The following is a 25974-nucleotide window of genomic DNA, read 5'->3' as shown; positions in this document are numbered from 1 at the left end:
AAAATAAAAAATTTTATAAAAGAAAAATTGTTTGTTATAAATGTGGAAAAGTAGGACATAAAGCAAATAAATGTAAATTGAAAGAAAAAATAAATGAAATCTGTGCAGAAGAAGAAGATATGAAGAATAAATTAATAAATTTATTAATAAATGAAAAAGAACAAAGTACAGAAGATGATTATTGCAATGATATAAGTAGTTCAGAAAGTGAAGAAAATTGTAATTGTTTTAACAGTCCAAAGTATATAAATGTAATTACAAAAAAGGAAGATAAAGAATTTTTATTAGACATAATAGAAAAAATTGATGATCCCTTAGCTAAAAAAGAATATTTAGAAATATTAAAAAGTTTAATCATTCAAGAGGATAAGATGCCAAAAATAATTGAACCATTTAACATTTCAAAATTACTAGATAAATATCCTAATATAAACAATATGAAAAAAGAAACTACTAAAGATCTTCAAACAGAAATTAATAATTTAAAAAATCAAGTAAAACAATTACAAAAAGAAATTATAGAATTAAAAACTAAAGATTTAGAAATAGAAGCAAAGATGACATTAATAGAAATCAACCTTCTACTTCAAAAACATTAACTTCAGAAGAAATAGTTATTTCAGAAAGACCAATAGATGAAAAACAATATTTAAATACAATAGAAAAAATAACATTTCAAAAGTGGTATGCTCTAGTTACAATAACGGTAGAAGATTTCAAAGAAACATATGTAGCTTTGTTAGATAGTGGAGCAGATTCAAGTTGTATAAAAGAAGGAATTATTCCCACTAAATATTGTGAAAGAACAAATGAAACTTTGATGACAGCAAATGGAGAAAATTTACTAGTAAAATATAAATTTACAAAAGGGTCGATATGTAATAATAATTATTGTATTAGACATAATTTTATAATTGTAAAAAATATAAGTAATAATATAATTTTAGGAACACCCTTTTTAATTCAAATATATCCATTTTCAGTAGGACATGAAGGAATTTCTACTAATATTATGGGAAAAACTATTACTTTAAAATTTTTAACTCCAATCAAACAAAGAGAATTACAAATATTACAATCAAATTCTATTTATAAAACAATAAATACTATTACTAAGGTAAAACAACAGATAAATTATATAAAGGAAGAAAAATCCTATTTAAAAATTGGAGAACAATTAAAAGAAATAAAAATGCAAAAAAGAGTTTTAGAATTAGAAGAATTAATTAAAAAGGAAGTTTGTGCAGACATTCCGATTGCTTTTTGGGATAGAAAACAACATATGATAAAATTAGCCTTCGAAAAAGATTTTAATGAGAAAAATATTCCAACTAAAGCAAGACCTATACAAATGAATAGCGAATTATTAGAATTTTGTAAAAAAGAAATACAAACATTAATTGATAAAGGATTAATAACATCTTCAAAATCTCCTTGGAGTTGTGCAACTTTTTATGTTATGAATCAAGCTGAAAAAGAAAGAGCAGTTCCAAGATTAGTTATTAATTATAAACCATTAAATAAAGTATTACAATGGATTAGATATCCAATTCCAAATAAAAAAGATTTATTAAATAGACTATATAATGCAAAAATATTTTCAAAATTCGATCTAAAACCTGGATATTGGCAGATAATAATAGCTCTTGAAGATAGATATAAAACAGCATTTACAACACCTTTTGGTCATTATGAATGGAAAGTAATGCCATTTCGATTAAAAAATGCGTCTTCAGAATTTCAAAATATAATGAATGATATATTCAACCCTTATAGCTCATTTAGTATAGTTTATATAGATAATGTGTTAATATTTTCAGAATCATTAGAACAACATTTTAATCATTTAAATATATTTTTAAAAGTAGTTAAGAAAAACGGATTAGTGGTATCAGCATCTAAATTAAAATTATTTCAAACAAAATTAAGATTTTTAGGACATGATATAGATAAAGGAACAATAAAGTCAATAAATAGAGCTTTAGAATTTGCAAATAAATTTCCAAATGAAATAAAAGATAAAAATCAATTACAAAAATTTCTAGAATGTTTAAATTATATTGCAGATTTCTTTCCTAAATTAAGACAAGAATGTTTTATATTATTCAATAGATTAAAGAAAGATCCTAAACCTTGGTATTCAATAGATTAAAGAAAGATCCTAAACCTTGGACAGAAGAACATACTCAAAAGATTAGATATTTAAAAGAAAAAATTAAATCACTACCATGTTTATGTCTTCCTCATCCTAAAGCTTTTATGATAATAGAAATAGATGCTTCAGAATTAGGATATGAGCAAACTCCTAAACCTTCTTCCAACATACGAACCAAACGCCACCTTACTTGTAGAGTTGTATAGTCCATTTTCTTTCCAAGAAAAGAAGAAAAGAACCAAAAACAGAAAACCGACAAAAGCATTAAGGGTACAAGCTGACATTTGACAAAAAAAAAAAAAAACATTAAGGGAATCCGAGGAGCAAGGGGAGCTCGCTGCCGCCGTCACCATTGCCGGAGTTGCTATCTTCTTGCTAGGACCACCACTGCTTACAGATCATCATGAAGAAAGTACTGTGCGGTTTCCATACTCCTTTTTTTGTTTTAATCTCTAGGTTGAGATGATTTTTTTGGCTGTTGAAATTGCTATCTTCTTCCCGTATGCTTTGTTTTGTAGATGAATGAAATTGAACAATGATACTTGCTGCAATTTTGTTGTTTCTTTTTCACCTTTTCTGCCTGAACGAAGCTTGACAAGATATTTGTCGACTTAGCCATAGTCAAATTTCATACGAAATATTCAATTTTTGTGACGACCTTAATCTGTTTGACAAAATGCCCAAACGAAATGAGTTTGTAAGTAGACCTGAGAGTATGTTTGAGAGCCATTTCTCCTTTAAGACGTGCGGCGTGCCTCAACCCGATTCCCACCACCATACCAAAATAATCAAGCACCCTTTGTTAAAAGATGAGACCGCCCCTGGTTTCCGGTTCCTCCGTTTGTTTTTCATTTTGCCATAGTAACCCCTCTGGGCTCTGAGAACTAAGACCATCCAGCCAACCATGTACATATATATATATATATACACACACACACTTGTCCTCCCACATTTATTCACCGGTCACCACCCATTCCAAAAGTGTAATGAAGTAAGAAGCTGGGGAAGGGAAGGCGTGAAGACAGCCAAGGAGAAGGCGTGAGAAGGGATAGCAAAAGCGTGACCAAGGAAGCACGCCCATTCTGGGTTCATGCTATTCGTACGGAAGCTGAAATCCAACAACCTGAAGATTCTCATTACACGTGTCATTTGCTTATTAGCTACGGAAAGAAGTTAGTTAGGATAGTTTTCTATAAATGATTCAATTATGTAATAGTTAGGGAGCTTTTTGTCAAGATTTGTTTCTGCAATCAGAGAGGAAATATTCCCTCTGTCTTCTCCCTCAAGTTTCCTGCATTCTTTTCCCCTTCTCCTCTTTCCCGCCAAAATCTGATTCTGTATCCGAATTTTAAAGTTCATCAATAAGAATTGGTGATATTCACTTAAATCTTGCTTTGTCATTTGAGTGTTAGTTCAGATTCTGTTTTACTTCAATTTTTCCATTTCCAGCTTTTGTTAATAGGTTCTGTACCACAACAAAAAGAAAGGCCGAGACCTGCTCCTCAAGGCAAAAAAAATTCCCTTCCTTATCGAACCCACCAAAAAAAAAAAAAGAAAGAGCAAAGGTAAATATAATAATAGCTCCACGGATTGGAATTCCATCTTTTCTCCCCAACTTTCTGGAACTTTCTCATTTTTTCCTTCCGCTACTTTTTACTTACATCTACAACCGACATCTTAGACGTCGTCGTCCTCGTCTCACCGTCGAAAACATGGACACTAAGATCGGAGCATTGGACACATGTAAGCCACTTAGCAATGACGTCTGTTGTCTCCCCACCAATGGCGCCGTTACCATCCACCAATCTCCCATTCCTTTCAACTCTGCTGACTCCACTCTCGGACGCAACCTTGCTCGCCGTCTCGTCCAGGTCGGCGTAAATGATGTCTTCTGCTTGAGAGTATGTTTGCTTCACTTTCCTTATGGTTCTTGATTTTTTGTTTTTTTCTTGTGAAATTTATTTCATGATTTGAGTGTGTGAGAGAGTTTGTGCGAATTTCTGGTGAATGGGATGAGATTTCTATCGGAGAAGAAGAAGTATGGTCAAAGTCCGTCTAAATTGAAGAATTTAATTTAAAAAGACAGATATACCCATCACCGGTTGTACGGAATATGTAAAATATGGTGTCGCCGCCGCAAAAGTCCTACATTAGAGACTTCAAAATAGTCGAAGGACTAAATTGGCTAAAAAAATTCGTAAAGGACGAAATTGGTTTTAGTGTAAAAGTTTAGGGACGAAAATGGCGAAATTCCCTTAAATATTGTATGATTGTGGAAAATTTTCTTTTTAATTGCTTCATTTGTTATGATTGAATATAAATTGGCACACTAATATATGACGAAATGGTAAATTGATACAGGCTAGTTCTGATTTTAGAGATCCCTTAATTTTTGGTTGATAGATTTTTTCAAGTCAAAGTTGAAATGATAATTTAATTTGGAAAGACTTAGTTGTTCAAGTTTCATTCTAGTATGGTTTGAGGGTCAGCTGCTTGTCCCATCTTGTTTTTGATTTGATGGAAGAGCACAATAAAGAGTGATGCCACACAGTACTTGAGTTATTTGCAACGCTTACAGGAGGATAATCTGAGATTGAGAATTGCTTTTAGTTGTTTTTGATAGGTGACAGTGACTGCTTTAGGTTTTCAATCTCTCTGCTGTTGTGCGTGAATGACGGGGGATCAGATAAATCAATTTATTACATCAATGCTTGGAGACGCAAGTATTGATATGGTGATAGATCAATTTAACTAGTTTTTTTGTGAAATGCTAATTTAATGTGAGACGTGTGCAAATTTCCACGGGGTAGAGAGGGAAAAGCCCTCGTGTTTTTTTTATGCATGCTATATTACGGATCAAATGATTTTTGTTCTGAAATTGATCTTCATAACAATTACTCTGTGATTTGCTGTTGGGATTGAAGGCCTTCTCGATTGTAACTGTTGAAATAAAATTACTTATTATGTGTTGATCTCAATCTGCATGCTGGTGTTCTGGTTGTTTCTTTTAATGTTTTTAAGAGGGTTTGGTGGGGGTTGGGCGGAGAAATGGAGGTCAAGTCCCTTTCCGAATTGTAATCCATGCTAATGTATACGTGTCAGTACATATTGGTCCTTATGGTCATTGCTTTATGACATGCTGATCTCAATCCTAGTTGTAAAGCATTTGCTAATTGTTCATTGGAACGGAAGCCCTTTTGAATCATGACCAAAAAAAAGGAAAAAAGTTGTAAAAAATTAGGTTTTTCTCTACTTAGAAAATTGGAAATTTTTAGATATGTCCATTTTGAACTTAAACTTTTGCCCCCTCAAAAACGTGAAATGTTATACTATATGGTTAAGTTTTAGATATGTGAGCTTGCTAATAAATTTTCTGGTTCTGTCTATATGTCCAAAGTAACTTCTACATATTAATTGGGTTATGGCTCATCTCTCTGAGCTGTAATGCAATCCATACATCTGTAAATGAGTGGGTAAAATTGAAGCTGAAGCCTTTCTGAAATGTAATGCATGCTTACCTATTTTTGTTTTCACGCTAATTGAAACTGACACTTGGGGACAAGAAATCAAGAGTGTATATACTTCACGGAGTTGTGAGTAATTTTCTTTATCTGGTAAATTTACCATTCTATCTCAAGCTTTAACACATATGACTTGGCATCAGAACCTGGTATTGGCACCTTAAAGTGCAGTCAAATCTTAAAAGCATAAATTCTATTTTATGCATATATTTATATGTTTTTGTGTTTTCATATTCTTTTCTAAGTCCTTTCTTATTTGAGACTTGATGGATTTAAGGTTGGTTATTTTAGCATTTCCCTGTTTTGGTTCACATCTTTCCTTTTCTTTCACAAAACAAGTTCTGTATCTCATATTTCATACGGGTATGGGCAATCGAAACAACTAGAAAAGCATATAGAAAATTATGCCAAGTTTGGTGTTGTATTAGATTTCCATTTTTTCTAATTTGTAATCCTTTGAAATCCTAGTGTGTTTTGCTGGTTTGTTCATCAATTTTGTATGGCCAACAAAATGCTGTATGCTGTCTAAACTTATGTCTTCCAGTTAGTTTGTTGGAGAGACCCTTAGCACAAAATGAAAGAGAGAACAATTACTGTAAGACAAATGGAAATGGAAACATGACACTGGTATATCTGCAGGAGTATACTCATCGTCCATGTCCCAATGCTATTCTGATGTTAAATTTTTTTTTTTTGTAAGTGAGTATTGTAGTTTTGTCTTTATTTAATGGACTGGTAGTTGATCTGCTAACATAGGTGGATTGTCCCCTTTTTAAGTACTTTAGGAAGACATTTAGATGGTTTTAAAGATTAATATTGTACTAGCTAACAATATTACAGTTAACTTTGGCATTATGATAACTGTAGCTTACTCATCAAATTGACCACTTCTAGACAGAGAGATTTAAAACAGGGTGAATATGACAATCAAATGAACTTCTTGTGTAGTATTTATTGATGCAAGTATCTACTGTTAGGAGAAGAATTGGGAAGAAAGCTGACAGAAAGATATCAACTGTCAGAGGGAGAAGAATTGGTGTAATTTTCCAAAGGGAAATAGCACCTATTTATACATTATAAATCTTGGGAGGTCCTATTTATTTTCTGATGTAGGACAAAACTTTTGTCCTATTCATTTTTCGATGTGGGACAAAATTTTTGAAATACACATATATTTTACAATATGAAATTGATATACATCACTAACTTCAAATTACCTCACATCACCAGCGACAATAATATCGCCCGCTTAGTGGCGCTGGATCCAAGCAGCCATAACTTCAAATTACCCAGTCGGAACAATAGTTAGTCACTGGTCACTAGTAACCAGTCCATTGTACTCGAGTGCCAGCTTCTCCCAGCAGCCAGCAAAACTTCTGCAAAATGGTACAGAAAGCATGGAGAATCATCCCAAGGCCACTACTGGAGACCATCCTCAACAACCACGCTCAACATCACCGTGTCCCACAACCCCTCATTCTCCACGGTCCTCGCGGCGTTGGCAAAACCACCCTCATCCTTGAACGTACGAGAAAATATGCTCTCACTATCTTCAACTCTTATTATTCATCACAGTTGGAATTTAATGGTTTTTTTTTTTTGGAGCAGGTTTGCTGGATGATTGGAATACTGGACCTCATGTAACAGGGTATGTGGACTTTGCAGAGAATATGAGAGATCAGCACCCAAAGTATGGCTGTTCATTTCCATGGGCATCATGGTCAAATTGTCAGCCGCAGCCGGCACTTTTGTCTCTCAGAAATCAGCTTGAAGAAAGCCTTGAGTCCATGGTTATAAGGGGTATAAAGTTGGGTAAAATTAGTTCGCATCAAATATTTACTACTATTAACAAATGGCATAATCCCACTACAGCAATTGAAAGGATTTGTGGGTTGAATGTCATTAATAGTTTAAGAATTAACTCAAAAAGGGACGTCGTGAAAAGGGATGATTCTAAGAGGAGGAAAAGTAAGGTATCTGCAGTTGCTGCTGCTAGTTCTTTGTCTAGTTTATTGAATTTGTGGGATAGGGCTGTTTTTCAGCTATCTGTTCGATTAAATGCCAAAGAGAGTTTTGGGGGGGATGTGAGTTTGGTGGAGGATTCGTATTATAGGGAAGCAATGGCTGCATTGGAGTTGGCTAAGGAGGTTATAAAAGTGCAGCAAGGGTGGAGAGCTAATGCTATTAAGCATTTAAATGAGACAGGTGGCTTTTCAAGGCCTTTAGGCCATTCAGCAACTGATTGGCCTTGTTTATTGCTTGAATTATTGTCTTCTGCTGCTGAAGTAGGTTACTTTCAGGTAACTCCCAAGTAGAATGCATTTCTGTATTTTCTGTTTTGCTTCTCCTGATCAGTTTCTTGAAAGAATTTGCCGCGAATAAAAGAAAATAGGGAGTAAGAAATTGTAATGGAATGCTGTAGGTAATGGATGGTATTCATGAATGTTAGCAAGTCTATGAAACTGCTAATTAGTTAATAGAAGATATCTAATGATTGTGTTGTATATTTGAAATTTGAGGAGTTCGAAATGCTTGCAAGATACGTCCACTATAATGGCTCTTATCTATTACCTTTTTTGTGGGAGTTATTTTATAGGTTTTTTTTTTTTGTCAGAATTGGTAGTTATTCACTTTTCTTACTTGGTTTTATTTTATTAATTGTAGCCAAAGCTGGTGATAAACAACATTGATGTCCTAAAGAATGCAGTTTTGACAGATGATACTACTGTGAATGCATCCATGTATCATGACAGCTTTATATGGAGGACTATAGCTCTGTGTGTGAATGAGAGATGTCTTCCTGTGATTCTTGTGACGTCAGATAGGTAACAGTTTCAACCATTCCCCAACATTACTGGTTGAGAATGGTGGCTATTTGTTTGTCCTGTGCATGCTTTCTACCTTGTTGTTTTCCTGACTGAGTTGTCATTTCTATTTGCACATTGAGTTAGCAAGCCTGCACCTCATAGTTGCACATCAGATTTTTTAGTTCCTTTTTATCATATGTTCAACTTTATAAGCTACCAATTCATTTCTTTTGTCAAGTGCAAGATTCTATGTCCTGATTCTTCATGACTTTATTTGGAGTTTGTCAAGAACAAGATATGCCTGGTCACAAGGTCAGTTTGCATTTTTTCTGACCTAGGGAATTATTGGTTTAAAAATTCATAAAGCCACTCAATGTCCAGGACTACTGCCAAGCCCACTTAGCCCTTCCTAGCTTGCGGGACGCTTATGCGCTGGGTCTGCTTTAGTCCCTTATGGACAATATGTGATACCAGCTTACTGTAGATTGTTAAAAGTTTTCTTTCCCCCTGCTGATAGATAGTTCATTTATAATCTTACTTCTCTGGATGTCAGAGCACCAGAATTAGGAGATAACACAGGATTTCTTAATCATCAATTGTGGTCTTGGTCTGTTCAGCTACTAAAATGGCATCATCAAATTTTTTTCACTTGAAACTACAAGTCATCAAATATTCCCTATTTTACTTCAATTGTGCGGTTGATAACTTATAGGAGGAAACATACTAATTGTGTCAATTTAGTGATTTTTGAAGTGGAATGTTAATGACAGCAGATATGCATATCTTGATGTTTTCCTACTCCTTTTACTCTATTTCATTATAACACTGTTAGAGTGCTGCCAGGTATAGTACAAGAAAAAGGAATGGCTACAAGACTAGAAAGTGAAAACTCAAATGTATTTAATAAATGTGTTCAGTTCCAACATGGATTTTGGACTTTGATGGTTATAGAGTTAAGAAACAATTGTTTAATAACTTTTTATTTAATAGAATTTAGAATATTTAGATGGGTTGGGTGGTTTGGGGGAGGGAGTCTAAGTGAGTGGTGCCGGGTTTGAGCCCTCCCGTTTACAATATAAAATTTTTTTAAAAAAATTAGAAATATTTAGAACTTTTGATCGCTAATTTAACTTAAACAGAAATTCAGAATTGTAAATCTGTTAGCTTTTCTTCTGTATGAAGTATGAACTTTTATAAGTAAAATTTTTATTAAAAGAAAGTGGTTGCATTTTTTTCACAACCCAAAGCTGAGAGTGTGACGTCTAGTTATTCAAGAATGTGAAACTGTACCCATGTTAGATTACCTATCATAGCAGGACAGGCTAAACTATAGGCTTGTTAAAGTAGGTCCACATCCCCCGAGAGGAAGTTAGTGATCATTCTGTTGTGAAGTTCTAGAATTTTCAATCTCACAGTTCAATTTGTTCTGTATTTCAGATACCATTATTTGACTCTGTTTTATTTAATTAACTGGTAGAATTTGATCGATTCAGTGGAATTTTTTGTAATTTGAGTAATTTCTTAAAGTGCTGTACATCTTATACTTCTTTTAGTGGTGATAGTCCCTTTGTAGTTATGAATATTGCATAATGCTGATTGTGTGGATTTTCAGAAATCCTGTAACTAAATAATTCTAGAGAAGATTAGAAGTTTTAAGATTGGTAGGAGAATCAGAAGTTAGAAGTGGAATTTGGTAGTGCTGCCAGCCCGTCCCTTTTTCAGATGTCATTAGCAGTGTGTGATTCATGAGTCCAACCCCTCAAAATCTTCCGTTTCTTGCTTGATCAAAGAGTAGTATAGAAGCATAAAATTTTTTATAATTATATCTTAAACCTTTCCATCCAACATTTACATTCTTTTTGGAGAATTAAGCTTCCTAAAAGTTTAGAAGTTTCATGTTTTGTGTGACAATTGCTTATTTACATGTCTAATTTGGAAAAAATGAAACCTTTTAAACTTTTTACAATTAGAAATAATTTGTTGACGGATTAATGAATTTGATTGAAATGGCAGTGATTTAGCTTCTGTGCTAGATCTTGCACATACCTAAGCATTTCTTGACAGTTGCCCATTCTGCTTTATAGCCAGCAACAATAAGATAAAATTCTTGCAGATCCCTTTGATCAAGTACTAAAGTTAATAAAGGACCAACTGTTTCATTGCATGCTTAGACTAATCCCTGGGCAAATTTGACAGGTTCTTTGGTGGTTCATAGTCTGACAGATCTTCAATGCTCTTGCTTTACTTTTTGATGGTCTATTCAAGCTTCCATTTTCATAATTTGAGAAATCCTTGGTGTAAATGGACCTTTTTGTAATAACAGGCAAAAGGTGTCAACAGGCCCTAATGAAGCTTCCCAGCCTTTTTATGCCTAATGCTAACTTTCCCCTTTATTTGAATGAATCCAAATTTTTGCTACTTTTTCATACACAATTTCATTTTCTCTTTTATATATTCTTCAATTGATTAATAAAACTAAGAACACGTGATATGTGCTTGCAGCTACTACTCTTCCCAAGCTTTTATTGATTATGGATTTCCAGATATTTTCATCTCTCGTGAGGTAACAGGAACTCTTTTGTGTGTACCTGCATGTGTATTTGATGGTCCTGAATATTGTTAGAATCTTTTTTCTTGTAAATATGTATGTATAAAAATGTCCATATCAATGAACAGACTGTTGGTAGTTATAGTTGGAAATCAGATGCAGTTCTTTGCAGTTTACCCAGTGATCGTCTGTTCTTAGGCAGTGAATTTTTTGAATATATTCTGAATATGATAGTTAAAGTGATTTGTGGTGTTCACCAATGATTATGAGTCTGGGTGATTGAGTTCATAAGAAAAATGCAGACATTTGGGTGGACTCCAGCCGAAGCCAATATGCACATGGTTAACGATTACTTTACTCAAGCTGAGGTACAATTGTGATGACTATTAGTTTTTCTTCAAGATGAGTTTTTAGTTGCTCTGACAATGTTGTGCACTTGTTGAAATTGCAGTGGAATTTAATTGTTGAGACCCTAGGGCCAAGTCCACGGCACCTTTTTGAGGTTTATGCACTCAAGCTTAGTAACTATTACAATAAGTAAGTAGTAATAGTAATGCATGTTTCATGATATGAAATCGGTGATATTGGATTCATGGATTTTGTGGAGCGTTTTCTATTTAATCGTTTACTTATTGATTGTCAATATTCTACTTTTATTTGTATTAATCATTTGGTACTCTGTAGATACGTTAACTGAACAAAAAAGAAAACTGAATTGTTCTGTCATATCTTTTGTTCTAGACTCTGTACAACATTTATACAAATGGAATTGGACTTTTGTCAATTCCATGAAATCTGTAATTTCCTAAAAATTAGGAGCTAATTTATTCTATCCTAAAATACATTAGGAGTAAATTATTCTATCCTAAAATAGAGCAGAAATCATGGGATATAGCAGAAATCATGGGATATAGCAGAGATCATGGGATATACATAGAAAAAGATATTCTAGATTTTCAACACTCCCCCTCAAGATGGTGAATAGATATTTTCCATTCCCATCTTGCATGTAATGTCTTCAAAGTTGGAAGTTGGCATTCCCTTAGTTAAGACATCTGCCAATTGATTATTTGATGCTACATATGGAGTGCAAATCATGCCACTGTCCAGCTTTTCTTTAATAAAATGTCTATCAACTTCGATGTGCTTTGTGCGATCATGTTGCACTGGATTGTGTGCAATGTTGATGGCAGACTTGTTGTCGCAATAGAGTTTCATAGGCCCTTCACTCTTGATTTTAAGATCATCAAGTATTATTTTGAGCCATAGCAATTCACAAACTCCATGAGCCATAGCTCTAAACTCTGCTTCAGCACTTGATCTTGCAACAACCGATTGCTTCTTACTCCTCCATGTCACTAGGTTCCCACCAAGAAATGTACAATATCCTGAAGTTGATCTACGATCTACAACAGAACCTGCATAATCAGCATCAGTATATGCCTCTATGAGCAATCCTTCATTTTTCTTGAACAAAATTCCTCTACCCGGTGTCCCTTTGAGGTAGGATAGAATTCTATTGACAGCCTGCAAGTGTTTCTCTCTTGGATCATGCATAAATTGGCTTACTACACTTACAGCAAATGCTATGTCCGGCCTTGTATGGGACAAGTATATCAGTTTCCCAACCAACCGCTGATATCTTCCCTTATCTACTGTGCTATCATCCTTCCCTTCATTCAATCTCAAGTTAGGCTCAATGGGTGTGCTTGCTGCCTTGCATCCAAGATTGCCTGTTTCTTTAAGCAAGTCTAAGACATACTTTTGTTGGGAAACAAAGATGCCCTTTCTTGAGTATGCCACCTCAATGCCTAAAAAATACTTCAGCCTCCCTAGTTCTTTAATTTCAAACTCCTTTGCTAAGCACTTTTTGAGTGTTTCTCTTTCAATTGGATCATTCCCGGTGATGATGATGTCATCTACATATACAAGTAGAGCTGTAACACCTCCTTTTGAATGTTTTATGAACAAAGTATGATCTCCTTGACTTTGTTTGTATTGCATTGCTAACATCACTTTAGTAAATCTTCCGAACCAAGCCCTTGGCGATTGTTTTAATCCATATAAAGCTTTCTTTAACCTGCACACTTTCTTTTCAAAAAACATTTCATTAAAACCCGGTGGAGGTTCCATGTACACCTCTTCTTCTAAATCCCCATGTAAGAATGCATTCTTCACATCAAATTGCTGTAAACACCAACCAAAGTTAGCGGCTAAAGACAAAAGAACACGGACAGTATTCATTTTTGCAACGGGTGCAAAGGTCTCTTGGTAATCTATCCCATATGTCTGTGTATATCCTTTTGCGACCAACCGAGCTTTATGCCTTTCTAATGAACCATCAGCTCTATATTTCAAAGTAAACACCCATTTACACCCCACTGTTTTCTTTCCTTTGGGTAGGTTTACAATTTCCCAAGTCTTATTTCTCTCTAGGGCATTCATCTCCTCTTTCATAGCATGTAACCAATTCTTATTTCTAAGTGCCTCTTGTAGTGTTTGTGGAATTGAAATAGAATTGATGGTGGTAAGGAAAGTTTTATGTTGTGGAGAGAATCTATGGAAAGACACGAAATTTGAGATTGGATGCTTAGTGCATTCTCGTGTTCCTTTTCGAACAGCAATAGGCAGGTCTAAATCATTAAATTCACAAGGAGCAGAGTCAGATTGAACACACAAAGGAACAGAATTTTCAGTACCTGATTGTGGTTCAGATTCTTGGATTTGCACAGGTTCAGAAATATGAACTTTCTTCCTTGAGTAGACCTTGAGTGGTGTAGTTGGATTTAAACCAGATTTTCCCTCAACTCCAAGATCAGGTTCAATTTCTTTACTGGCATGTTCAACTTCAAATTCAGGTTCAGGTTCACTGCTAGTATGTTCTCCTTTAGAATTTGGTGTATGGTCCGGCTTGAAAGACTTTAAGTTTAGTGTAGAACTTTGAAGATCAAGGAGAAATTCCTTATCTTCCCAAGAACTCTCCCCCTGGGGATGAGGATTGTTACTTTGAGAGTAAGGTTCATTTTCAACAAATGTGACATCCATAGAGGTAAAAAATTTTTTTGAAGGAGGATGATAACACTTATATCCTTTCTTTGTGTTTGAGTATCCCACAAAAATACATTTTAAAGCTCTTGGATCAAGTTTCCCTCTTTGGTGTGCATGAACATGTACAAAAGCAACACAACCAAACACTTTTGGTGACAATGTGCAAGAGACATTAAAATCAGGGTAAAAACCAGAAAGAGCAGCAATGGGACTTTGATTATTTAGTACTTTTGAAGGTACTCTATTTATCAAATGTGCAGCAGTTAAAACAGCCTCCCCCCAAAAAGTTTTTGGAACTTTATGTTGAAACAAAATTGCTCGAGTCACATTGAGTAAATGCCTATTTTTTCGTTCAGCAATCCCATTTTGTTGGGGTGTATCTACACAAGATGACTCATGTATTATACCCTCTTTTTGGAAAAAAGATGAGAGAATTTGATTAAAATAGTCTCTTGCATTATCAGATCTTACTCTTTTAATCAAACTTCCAAATTGTGTACAAATCATTTTATGAAACATTGGAAAAATACTGCTTACTTCTGATTTTTCTTTCATAAGAAATAACCAAGTAGTTCTAGTACAATCATCAATGAATGTGACAAACCATTTTGCTCCAGAAATACTAGAAATTCTACAAGGCCCCCAAATATCAGTATGTATCAAAGAGAAAGGTCTAGTAGATCTTGTATTACTCAATGGAAATGATAGTCTATGATGTTTAGCAATTTCACATGTATCACAATGGAAACTACTAACATCTTCATTCTTGAAAAGTGAAGGAAACATGCTTTTAAGTAGCATAAAAGATGGATGACCAAGACGGAAATGATGAAGCCAAATTTCAGATTTATTATTTGAGGAGCAGGTGAGGGATAACTGATTTTTGTTCTTCTTGTTGCCACTCATCTCCTCAAGGTAATAAAGCCCGTCATTCACCTTAGCAAGTCCAATCGTCCTCCCCGTAACCAAATCCTGAAAAACACAGTGAGTAGTATAGAAAATTACTCTACAGTTCAGATCTTTGGTAATTTGATGGATGGATATGAGATTGGAGGACAATTTTGGGACATGCAACACATTATTTAGGGACAAAGAATTTGATAGATTTACTGTCCCTTGGCCTGCAACAGTTATAGGAGATCCATCCGCAACAGTAATTTTTCTATTTCCAGGACATGGGTTGTATGTTCTAAATCTGATTGGGCTGTGAGTCATATGGTCAGTAGCTCCTGAGTCGATGACCCAAGAGCCTAGAGAAGACATGCTTGAGGCACTTAAAGCATAAGAGTTAAGGTACTTACCTGATTGAGCCAATGAACACGTACTAGAGGACTTTTCAAGGGAATTTAGGAGGTTTCTTAGCTTTTCGATTTCTTCTTTCTTGAATTCTCCGATACCAGTCTGGTTGGATTTTTCTTGTGTTTGGTCTTCTCCAGCAGTTAAGTGGGCTTTTCCCCCTTTGAATCCTCCTTTACGACTAAGGACTTGTTCCTTCCCATGGAGTTTGAAGCAATCATCTCGCGTATGGCGTGATTTTTTGCAGTACGTGCACCAAATTGTGTCTTTATTTGACTTTGTAGAAATCATTGCCGAGCCTTCTAATGTTTTAGGCTCTAACATGACTTCTCGCCTATTCTCTTCAGCTCGAACCAATGATATTGTCTCATTCAGAGATGATAATCTTTCCTTCCCCAATATCTGGACTCTGACCTGATCAAATTCCACATTCAGACCTGCAAGGAAGTCATAAACTCTATCCTTTTCGATAAAGTTTTTCAAGGTGGCTGCATCTTCACTACACAACATCTGAACACACCGATATTGGTCCAGTTCCTGCCATAGATTTTGCAAAAGGTTGGCATATTGAGTAACAGAAAGGTTGCCCTGTTTAGTGGCTGAGATCTTTGTTTTGATCTCATAGATTAGGGCAGCATCTCCTGCCTTTGAATAGGTCTGTCGAATAGTAGACCATATATCTTGAGCTGTTGATAGGAACATGCAGGTATCGCTTATTTCAGGTAACATGGAGTTCCACAGCCATGACATGACCATAGAATCCTCTTCATCCCAAGCAGCGAATTTAGGATCTCCCTTTTTCGGTCCAGTTCCAAGCAAGTGGCTGATTTTGCCCTTTCCTTTGAGAAATGTTTGAACAAATTGTGACCACTTCAAATAGTTTTTCCCGTTGAGCCTGTAGGCTGCCTGGATATTCTGCAAATCCCCTGTTTGTGGAATATTTGAGGTCTCTTCTGATTTGGTATTGGAGTGGATTTCTGATGTTTCAGTTTCAGACATGTTGGAGGTTTCAAAGAAAAATTGGCAATGAAGGCCTAATGAAAAATATCAGCAATGAAGGCTGGAAATTGCACTTGGCAATAAAGACTTGAAGAGAGGAAAGCACTCAGCAATGAAGGCTGACAAGAAGAGGTCCCAAGAGCAAAAGCTCTGATACCATGAACAAAAAAGAAAACTGAATTGTTCTGTCATATCTTTTGTTCTAGACTCTGTACAACATTTATACAAATGGAATTGGACTTTTGTCAATTCCATGAAATCTGTAATTTCCTAAAAATTAGGAGCTAATTTATTCTATCCTAAAATACATTAGGAGTAAATTATTCTATCCTAAAATAGAGCAGAAATCATGGGATATAGCAGAAATCATGGGATATAGCAGAGATCATGGGATATACATAGAAAAAGATATTCTAGATTTTCAACATTAACAACATGGTAGTTCATAAGAAATAAATCCCTCAATCTAAATGAGATCTTGGTGTACATCAATAAGCTATCACCTACCTAAATGAAACAGCTATATTGTTGGACAAAGTGTTCATTTTTTCTCACATTAATTCTAAACACTATTCCTTGTGGGATGATTATGTTTCTTTCAGTCACAATGACTTCAAAAATGTTACTATTTTAGCAGATCTAAAAACTCATGTAGAACTTGCAATAGTATTATGTACTTAATTTAGTTTGATATGTCTGACTTGAACATATGTCTTTTTTTCCCGGTCACCTTTCCGTGGTAATATAGCATGTGTCAGGCAGAAAAACAAATTATGGCATTTAATTATTTAGTTTCAAATGAAAGTTCATTTCCCTGGTTGATGCATGAGAGGCTGAAAGTAGACATTGGAGCTCCATATGAGTAGGTTAGAAATGTTCACATTTTGATGTTTACTATAAACATTGTTGGTGTAAAAAGCCTCTCCCAGTGTATCATCCCCTCCCCGCCCGGCCCCCCCCTCCCAGGCTCTCTCTCCCCCATTTAACCAGAGTATAATTATTTTATGTTTTTTGTTAATTTTTCTGCTCGTGTTCCTACTGTAGGGTCATGGATGAGAAAGGTAGTACCTTTGAAGACATTGTGGATGCATACTTGGCATATCTGCAAGTAAGTTCCTTGATTAGCTACTGCTTTGTATGGTATTTGAAGTTCTGCTACATAAAGTTGCTAGCAATTTGGAGCCGAGTTGCTTTGATGATTTTTCTGTACGTGTTTGGGAAATAAAACTAATTCCAAATATTGATAGCCTTATGCGCCTAAGTACACTTAATTTGAGTTGCTCAACATTGTTCTTTGTCCATGCTTTTGCATTACCTCATTTCCTCTAGGAGTCAAGAGTAGACTGCTAGAGAAATGAACTTCTGAAAAAATCTTAAAAGGAAAAAGTCTTCTATGGAAATTATGTTAGGCATAAGAAAATTGATCACTATATATGTGGGTGGTTCCTGCTTATTGGTTAATCATGCTTGTTTAAACAAATGTGGTCATAGGAGAAGCAAATTGTTTTGATACAACGCAAGATTCTGAGAGACTAAGGATATCTTTTGAGTTGCCAAGAGACATAGTGTAGTTTTGCTATATAAGGACACATCTTTTCTTGTTTGATTTTTGGGGATGATCTAGTCTACATTAATGTTTCTCCTCTTTCTTCCTTCTCTCCTCTCTCTTCCTTCCTGTAACACAACATCACATGCTGGATAAAGATTGAAAATTTGATCTACTATCAAATATTTTTTTATATGAAAAATAACAGGTGGCAAGCACAAATTCGTGTTTCTATGAGATGAAATCAAAGAAGAGGAAAATGTATTTGATTCTCAAAACCAGAATTTATGTGGAAAGAATCAGAACTTTTAGTTATAACCATTATCTTGTCAAGTTCCTTAGTCCTCAATGATAGTTTAGTGAGTTCCATGCCTTAATTACCTTCCAATTTAGTAGAATGATTTCCTGCATTGGATTCACCTAAGTAACGTGATGGTGTAATGTAAGCATCAAACTTTTCAAAATAGGTTTGCACATTTAAACTTCAAGGGGACAACTTGAACTCTAAACACTCCTAATAAGAGGTTTTATTCTAATCTCTTTAACCCTAGGAAGGGGACCTTATCTAAAACTAATGCCCAAGCCGAAGTAGTAATTCAAAATTTGCTACTGCAAGATAATTATGACTGTCCTAGTCAAATATACTTTAACTAAAGCTATTTCTGTTGAGTAGTCAATCCAATATGATTCAGGAACAAGAGGTAACATGAACAAGTGGCCTGTACCCCTCCACCTTATAAGGCCAATTTGGCTGTAAGAACATCAGCTTTTCAGACTGGTCAGAACCATTGCTTCTAAGGAGGGATTCTTGAGTTTACTGAGTGTGGTCTTTTTGTTATCATTTTATGCCTGTACTTGCAACACTCAATATTCAAATTTCTCCCTTACATCCTAAAGTTAAACTGAAGAATTGCTCCATATATCAGCTTGGTCTTGCTTAACAAAATGAAGTTAAATTGCTGTCCTATTGAATCCAAATTAACAGAGAATTAATTGAAGCGTGTCACATTTGATGTTTGTGCCGTATGGCATCAAGATATGTGGTAATAAAGTTTTAATCTTTTGTGCCAATATTAATCTCTTCACAACTGTCACTTATTTGCAATCAGAACCCATAGCATTATCTCTGTTATGTCTTTACAGCTCAGCTACATTATTTTTGTGGTGGTACAAATTATTCTTCAAGTTAATAATCCAGTTCAACATGAACCTGCCATATCAGCTTTTACTTTGAATTTTTGTATTTCATTTGCATTACATCTGAGGGGACTATGCAGTTTGATGGTGTTGTTGAGTCTTGGCTCGTGACCAAATGAATACGGTGAAGTGACAAAAAGAAAGATATCTCTATATAGACTTGAAAAATCTTCCTCTAATGAATTTGACTACCATTGTCTTTACATGAACAAGCAAAAAAGAAAGATCTAAACAATAAGCATACAAATTTTCAAGCCCTAGACAAGGAATTGCTTTTTCTGGAAATTCTCGAAGCAAGAAATAGATTTTGTGATGATGATACTAAAAATGAATATTTTCCTAAAATGTGTGATCCTTTCTCAAAAGGTGCATACTGCAGAAGAATAAAAAAAAAAAAAAACTTTCAACTGCTATAACTGTGATAGACAATTTAAGAGAGGCAATTTAAACCAAAATCATAATGAAAGTAACTCTTCTAAAACTAGGCGAAGAGTACCTGTGATACGCATGTTAGAGAGAACTTATCACCTGTTTGAACTTCAGTAATGTTGATTAAGTACATAGAGCTCTCTATAATGAGGGCAAACCATTTATGTAATTGGAAGTTCCAAAGAGACAAATTCTCTTCTTATATTAGAAAATTGTGTTAGTGCGCATGTTGCTAGCATACTATGTATAGGTGCTTTAATAATATATGTTGAACACAGCAACCTGCCTTATTATAAGGGAGAAGCCTGATGATTAATGAAAGTAGCACTTAACTGAGTTTCTTTCCTTGGATTGGAAAATATTGTGTGAGAATCATGTATTAGTTGTGTGAAGTTTAATAGTGTGCTGAACTTTAGTAGCTTCACTTTACTTAGCAGATCTTTAGATGAAAGGAGTAATCTGTTACTTTTCACTGACATATGATGACTGCATATGCTGTGTTGATTTCAAATTTTTAGGACTGTGAAAAAGGTTGTCTCTTTTAAGTGAATTTTGTCATTGAAGTAATACAGTCTCATCACAAGTAGAACTTACCTGAAGAACCACTAATGAAGCAAAACCTCAGATCAGAAAAGTAATTAGACAACAAAAAGTAGTATGTAAGATACATCTTCAGGAGATATTTTTGGTTAAATTGCCAATTATAAGTTTTGTATCCTTTTGACTTTCAAACACCTTCAACTTGTCATTTGCATAGTGGACATCCTGAATGCGTTCACTTGTGCAAAATGAAACATTCTGTACTTAAATTTTTAGCAAAAAAGAGATCATGCTAGAAGGACCAAGAAATCATAGTCCTCTAATCAATAACAATGTAATGAAAGTGCACAAGTTTTGCAATTGTTATTTTCTGGTGCTAATTAGACCACCTCATGAAGCAATGAAATAATATTTCCTCCACAAGCACTAGAAACCAGAAAATCCTTGATGTAAATAATTTGACATTAGCACACTCTTATTTGTGCTTTAGACAACTTTCGATCTAAACTGTTCATTACATTCTTTCTTCTCCTTTAGTTAACTGTAGTTGATCCTGCGATGGAAAAAGCACTTCTGCACTTGCAAAAGTTCGCATTGGATGCACAAAGTGGAAAGGTTTCAAAAGACAGATTGCGGTTTGGTGCTCCCTGGAGACATCCTCCACATACAGACGATCCTTCCATATGCCACCAGTGGGCTAAGATTCAACTGCTGGACTTTGTTCAGTCTCTAGTCAACACAGAATTTGGGGTACTCCTTTCATATTTCTCTTAGCAACTTACAATTTTTTTTAACTGCCAGTTATTATGATATTGTCCTCGTGATTCTTTTTTTAACTAAGTTTCTTGTCCCTTTTTCCATTTAACTAGTCAAGTTGAAAAACAAGAATGAGTGAATTTTTGCCATGAGGTTCTACAACTTGTATTCTCCACTTGACGGATTCCTTGATTCAATAATCAAAAGTATAGATACTTAAAGTGCAAGGAATTATATTTTCTTTATTCAAGTTGCATTAAGTTCAGAAACAAGCCAATTTTCACTTGTCTAAGCAGATTTTTCTTGAATGCGTGATGGCATGGTTTTTATTTTGATGTGATGGTGAATTATGAATGCTGCCTCTAGCATTGCTTTTGTTTAGAGAATAATGTATTGAATCAGATAAATGCAGCAGTTCTGCAATGCATTTCCAAATGCAATAATAGAGATCAGAATATGTTTTAACTAATTGTTTCATGAAATGATAAAAAAGTAAATAAACAAAAAATTTTGTGACCTTCAGTTAACCTATCAGGTACCAGTTACTAAATGTCTGTTTACCTTTTATATCCACATGTCCAGGTAATGTGTCTGAAGTGATATAGATGTAGGACGAATTTATGTTCTTTAGGAGCATGAGTGTTACCTCGAAAGAGCAATGAGAATTGTCTTAGAATAGAAGATGTAAAAAATCTGAAAGAGATGTAAAAGATGAGATCAGTTTTGTAGGTGAACAGCTAGGATAAAAAGCTGACATCAAGGGTGAGACGAAGAACAAGCATTTTATCTCTAGAGTACTTAGAAGAGAGTAAAATATGTAAAGTCACCCTGGGCGCCATCTAGGAGCTTGGTCATCATTTGAATCCATGTGTCATTCATTCTCACTAAATTTCTACCTGTAGTAGTTGAGTTCCTTAGCCCCTGTAAGTGTACTCTATTACAACTTTGTAGTGGAAGATTGTATGTAGCCATATGTTGTCTTTACTGTTAAGTAAACAAATGTTATCTTCCAATTTGGCTATTTGTTGTCCTTCCAAAAAGATAAATTATTTGGATGATTGTGTAATTGCACGTGTTTGTAATTCAGAGTCAAAAAGTCAATCCTGAAAGTTACATGGCATGACTAAAGAATGTAGTTGAACCTTCTCACTAAATGGCATGACTAAAGAACATAGTTGAACCTTCTCACTAAATGGGTTTAGTTTTCTGACTCTGGTCTCTGGCTGACTATAAGATTCTTGGACTTGTACATAGCCATTGATCCCTGGATAAAGCCCAACTAGCATTCTCCCAAAGGTCTTTCTTCAGTTGCATCAGAAATTGATGCAGAAGGTCCAACTTATGTGCTGAAGTAAGCATGTACAGATTTCTACCCTTTGAGCTTCTTAACTAGTATCCATTGATGCATCACTGGTGCCGAAATGCCGAAATTCAGCAAGAGAAACCTAAAATTCACCAATTTTGTTGCATGAATTGGTACTAGTAAAAAATCTGGATCAGTATGAGTAACCTGGTATGTTCCCAGTTTGCTCTGACAAATGTTGTCTACCAGTCTCAACAACATTGCCTTCCAATTTTGCTGTGTGTTTTCCTCCAGACGAATCCATGCAGCCTTAATAAATGTTTTGTTGGTCCTGAAATTTGTAAGCATTTGACTGAAGACGTTTGATGTCACATTTCCTTCATTAAATGTTTACCATGTATATATGCCAGTGGATTTCTTCCAAAAGCACACATTCATATTGTGAAATTCATCGCAGGCCATTGCCCTAGCTCAGAAGTTTTCTGTCTCATCTTTAGACTTTCCAACACTTTTGCTTTGCTGTCATGTACTGCAGGTTAACTATCTAGCCGACTGTAGTCTGGAGATCTTGGATGATCCTTCAGCTGTTGCCTTGTTAGAGGTACTTATTTGATGTTCAATTTTTTTTTTTTTTTGTAATGTTCGTTTCTTCATAAATTTCTTCTTTATGAAGAACGTGGGATTGCTTATTGGTATGTTCATATTTTCATTACCAAAGAGCATTTGCCACATTATATTCCCTATTGATTTGTTCACCTATCTTGCTTCCATTCAACTATTGATCTAGACCTCTTCAATTCAGAATTCATTAGGCATTTATTAATATTTCGGAATTAATTGGTAGTTGTGCTATTATAATTTTATCTATTGCAATATAACCTTCAATTTATATTCTCTCATTGTTTGACGGTGTAACTCAAATTTGAAGTTGACTAAATTGATTAGTCAAAGGATTTAGGCAACTACAAAAATATGGTCGTCTCTTTCTCTCTCTCTCTCTCTCTCTCAGTTTACAGGTTTATTTTCTTTCCTAGGTTGGTTTGCTTTATGCCCAACGTGACCCTTCATTCATTCGCCCCATAACACGTGGTATCCAGAGATGCCTTGCGAGATGGTAAGAGGTGGTTGTGTCTTGCCACAACTTTAGAAGCATCAAAGAAGCATTTCATAACTTACTAGTAATTTGCAGGCTTGTTCAGCAGCGGCTGCAAATGAATTTTAAGCAATCTGTTGAGTTCCTTTGGCAAAGAAGTGTAAGGGGACGCAGTTATCGCCATTTGATGTTGCAAATACGGTAAAACATGGATATGACAGGTGCTTGTTTTCTTCTGGTAATAAAGTTATACTTTGTACATTACTTGGTGCTTGGACCTCTATGTTTATGAATTGCATAGGCCTGATTATGTGGTTAACCATAGATTTATAGTAGTCATTCTTAGCGACCAAAGCTAGCACTTCTCTATTTCTTGGTGAGGCAAAAAGCAAAAATAATAACTCAAGACAATTTGTCAAGTCCCAGGTTAGTACCTGAAGTTTCTTTTTTAAACTTCCCAGGCCCTGTTCAAGCTATGTTAACACAGACTCTCCTCCCAATCCCAGAGCACCTGTTTCAACATGACACAACTCAGGTGCCGGATAAATGTCTGAAATGGTCAGACTCCGTTGGGTGCATTAAATAATGTTTGAGGCTTATGGCTGCATCAACTGCTATTCACCACTGTTGTTGATGTTGGAGGGGAAGAACTAATCTACAGTTTGTTGAGATTGGAAGAGGATGGAGGACCAATTGAACTAAAAGTGATGTGCTAGCATGGATTCTACTATTAAATCTGTCTACTGATGGGAATATGGCATCTGTGGTGATGAAATTGATTGCACGATGCCTCACTAGGGGGTTTTGGAGGGTTCAATTCATGTAATCAATGAGTTCATCAATGAGACATGATGAGATGCTACCCGGAAAGAGGGGAAGATGAAGATTTTTTTTTTTTTTTGGGGGACAAGATGCAGAGGATAATTTAAAATTGAGGAATATTAATAGCTCAACCTTAGAGTAGCAGTTGGACTTGATGTACTAGATGGGGCAATCCATGGAGAAGAGTACAAGGTTTTGCAGAGTAGCCTGCTGGTGAATCATTGGATACGCAAAATACATACATTTTTCTTTCTAGTTGCCATTGGATTATTATCAGAATCCTTGTCAATTCTAGGTTACTAGCGGAATTCCCATCTCATCCTGTAGAAGAATTTATCCAATGGCATATGAGAAAGATCTTCCAGGTATAGCTGCCTCTGCAGGTGCAAGTGAATATTTGTAGAAATACAGATATGAAGCCGAAGAGGCAAATGATTGTAGAAATTGCAGACGGCTTTCCAACTGGACATCATATTACCGTACTTGAAGACCAGCAAGAAATACCGCCAATCACATTAACGGCACTGGACCACGAACAATTCAACAATAAGAACCAAATAATTTAGCAATCATAGGCATATTCTAAGATTTTGACGGATGAGGTTCCCCTTGAAATAGACAAAAACTACTATACAATACTTTGAATGGTGTTACCAAATAAAAATCCCCATCATACGGACGAACAATTGATCCTTGAAAAAAGGCGGAAAATGAAAGCGTGAAATTGAGAGAGAAGTTAATTTTGACCAGTAACTATGCTAAAGTAAAGAAAACTGTCAAAAAATTAGGGATTAATAACAATTTATCTTCATGCCGTGTACCTCAGTTCTCAATTTATGTTGTAGTAAAGAAAAATGTAAAAAATTTAGAGATTAATTACAATTTATCTTGACGGCCTGCCACTATATATGAGTTGTTGGTCATTTTGAGCTGTAGGTCATCATCATAGTTTATAATATTTGGTGGAGTGGGAGGTCAAGGGTTCAGCCGTCTGGACCTACCACTATACTATATGTGGCCTGTCACTTTAAATGTCTTTCCAAACGGGTGTGTAGTGCACCTGTTTGGGCGGGTAGGTGATTCAATCTCCTCCGATTTCTTCTTGGGTCTATTCAAGCCTCCCCCTTCCATAGTATAAATAAGTGTAGGTATATCGTGTCGAAAAAAATTACAATTTATCCTCTTGGCATATACCTCAGTTCTCAATTTATGTTGATATTTTTTTTTTCTTCTCTCTTTTCTCCTTTTAAATTAGTTTTTTGGAAATTCTTATTTTTGAGAAAATTAGTTTTCTTTTCTGAAGTTTGTGTTTGCCCAAAAAAATCAAATATTAATTGAATTATCTTCTTTTACTTTGTAATTGTATCTCTTTTATTTGTAATAATCCATCCTAAATAATTTTTAGAATTTTCATTTTCTAACTGTGTGTGTGTATGCATTCTTTATAATTAGTAAATTAGAAGCAATTATATTCTAATTAATTTCATCCATTTTTCAATCTAAAAAATCAATGGGAAAAATTAATTCTATATTTTTATAATAAGACAATAAAATAAATGACTATTTTTTACAATCACATTTGCATGCCAATTATTTGGACTTCTTTTTGTTATTTTTTTTAATGAAAAACCCTGTACGCGCGACGCTGGGGGGGGGGGGGAGGAGGAGGAGGACGCGACCCCAAACTTTTATTTAGAACAAAAAGCAAGTTACAACTGATTTCCTACATCCTACGTCCTTAGCCAATGAAAAAAATCATTTACGCGAAGGACATGATCGATGTTCATCGTCTTTAGATTGACGACGAATCTATAATGGTATCACTGTCCGGGAAGCCATTAGTCGCATACAAATTGTAGTGTGATTTGTTGGCTACAACTATACGTAACGTTTGAACAAAGTTTGAGCGATAAA

At 35.0% G+C, this 25974-nt stretch overlaps 1 protein-coding gene and 1 long non-coding RNA gene across 6 annotated transcripts; one reads left to right on the top strand and one right to left on the bottom strand.

Annotated features, from left to right (window-relative positions):
- Positions 1–2149: 2149 nt before the first annotated feature.
- LOC113732370 (uncharacterized) lies at positions 2150–24527 on the top strand. Of its 5 annotated transcripts, none has more exons than XM_027258086.2 (15): positions 2151–2567; positions 3618–3720; positions 3837–4026; positions 6907–7201; positions 7285–7976; positions 8341–8501; positions 10986–11046; positions 11334–11399; positions 11483–11568; positions 17419–17482; positions 20624–20836; positions 22681–22746; positions 23180–23259; positions 23335–23459; positions 23700–24527. In XM_027258086.2, the coding sequence occupies exons 4-14, from the start codon at positions 7060–7062 to the stop codon at positions 23441–23443; spliced, it is 1740 nt and encodes a 579-aa protein (XP_027113887.1). In that variant the 5' UTR covers positions 2151–2567; positions 3618–3720; positions 3837–4026; positions 6907–7059; the 3' UTR covers positions 23444–23459; positions 23700–24527. The 5 variants fall into 5 exon arrangements, with proteins under 5 accessions (XP_027113888.1, XP_027113887.1, XP_027113885.1 ...); XM_027258084.2 differs by having other exon boundaries at positions 3837–4056; XM_027258087.2 differs by lacking the exons at positions 11334–11399; positions 11483–11568 and adding an exon at positions 8722–8795 and having other exon boundaries at positions 2150–2567; positions 3837–4056.
- Positions 14686–15471, bottom strand: LOC140036971 (uncharacterized). The gene is made up of 2 exons (XR_011840693.1): positions 15381–15471; positions 14686–15051 (listed from the first exon to the last, which is right to left on the bottom strand). It is a non-coding gene; the product is annotated as an uncharacterized lncRNA (long non-coding RNA).
- Positions 24528–25974: the final 1447 nt, after the last annotated feature.

Source organism: Coffea arabica, chromosome 2e, assembly GCF_036785885.1.
Source record: "Coffea arabica cultivar ET-39 chromosome 2e, Coffea Arabica ET-39 HiFi, whole genome shotgun sequence".
Taxonomy (NCBI): domain Eukaryota; kingdom Viridiplantae; phylum Streptophyta; class Magnoliopsida; order Gentianales; family Rubiaceae; genus Coffea; species Coffea arabica.
Note: the sequence above shows the minus strand (reverse complement) of the source record. Positions and strands in the feature narration are given on the sequence as shown.

Coding starts and splice junctions, on each gene's coding strand:
- LOC113732370 (XM_072080319.1), top strand. CDS start 7,060: ATGGTACAGAAAGCATGGAGAATCATCCCAAGGCCACTACTGGAGACC. Junction 11,400..11,482: donor ATTACTTTACTCAAGCTGAG/GTACAATTGTGA, acceptor TTGAAATTGCAG/TGGAATTTAATTGTTGAGAC. Junction 11,569..17,418: donor CTTAGTAACTATTACAATAA/GTAAGTAGTAAT, acceptor TTCCTACTGTAG/GGTCATGGATGAGAAAGGTA.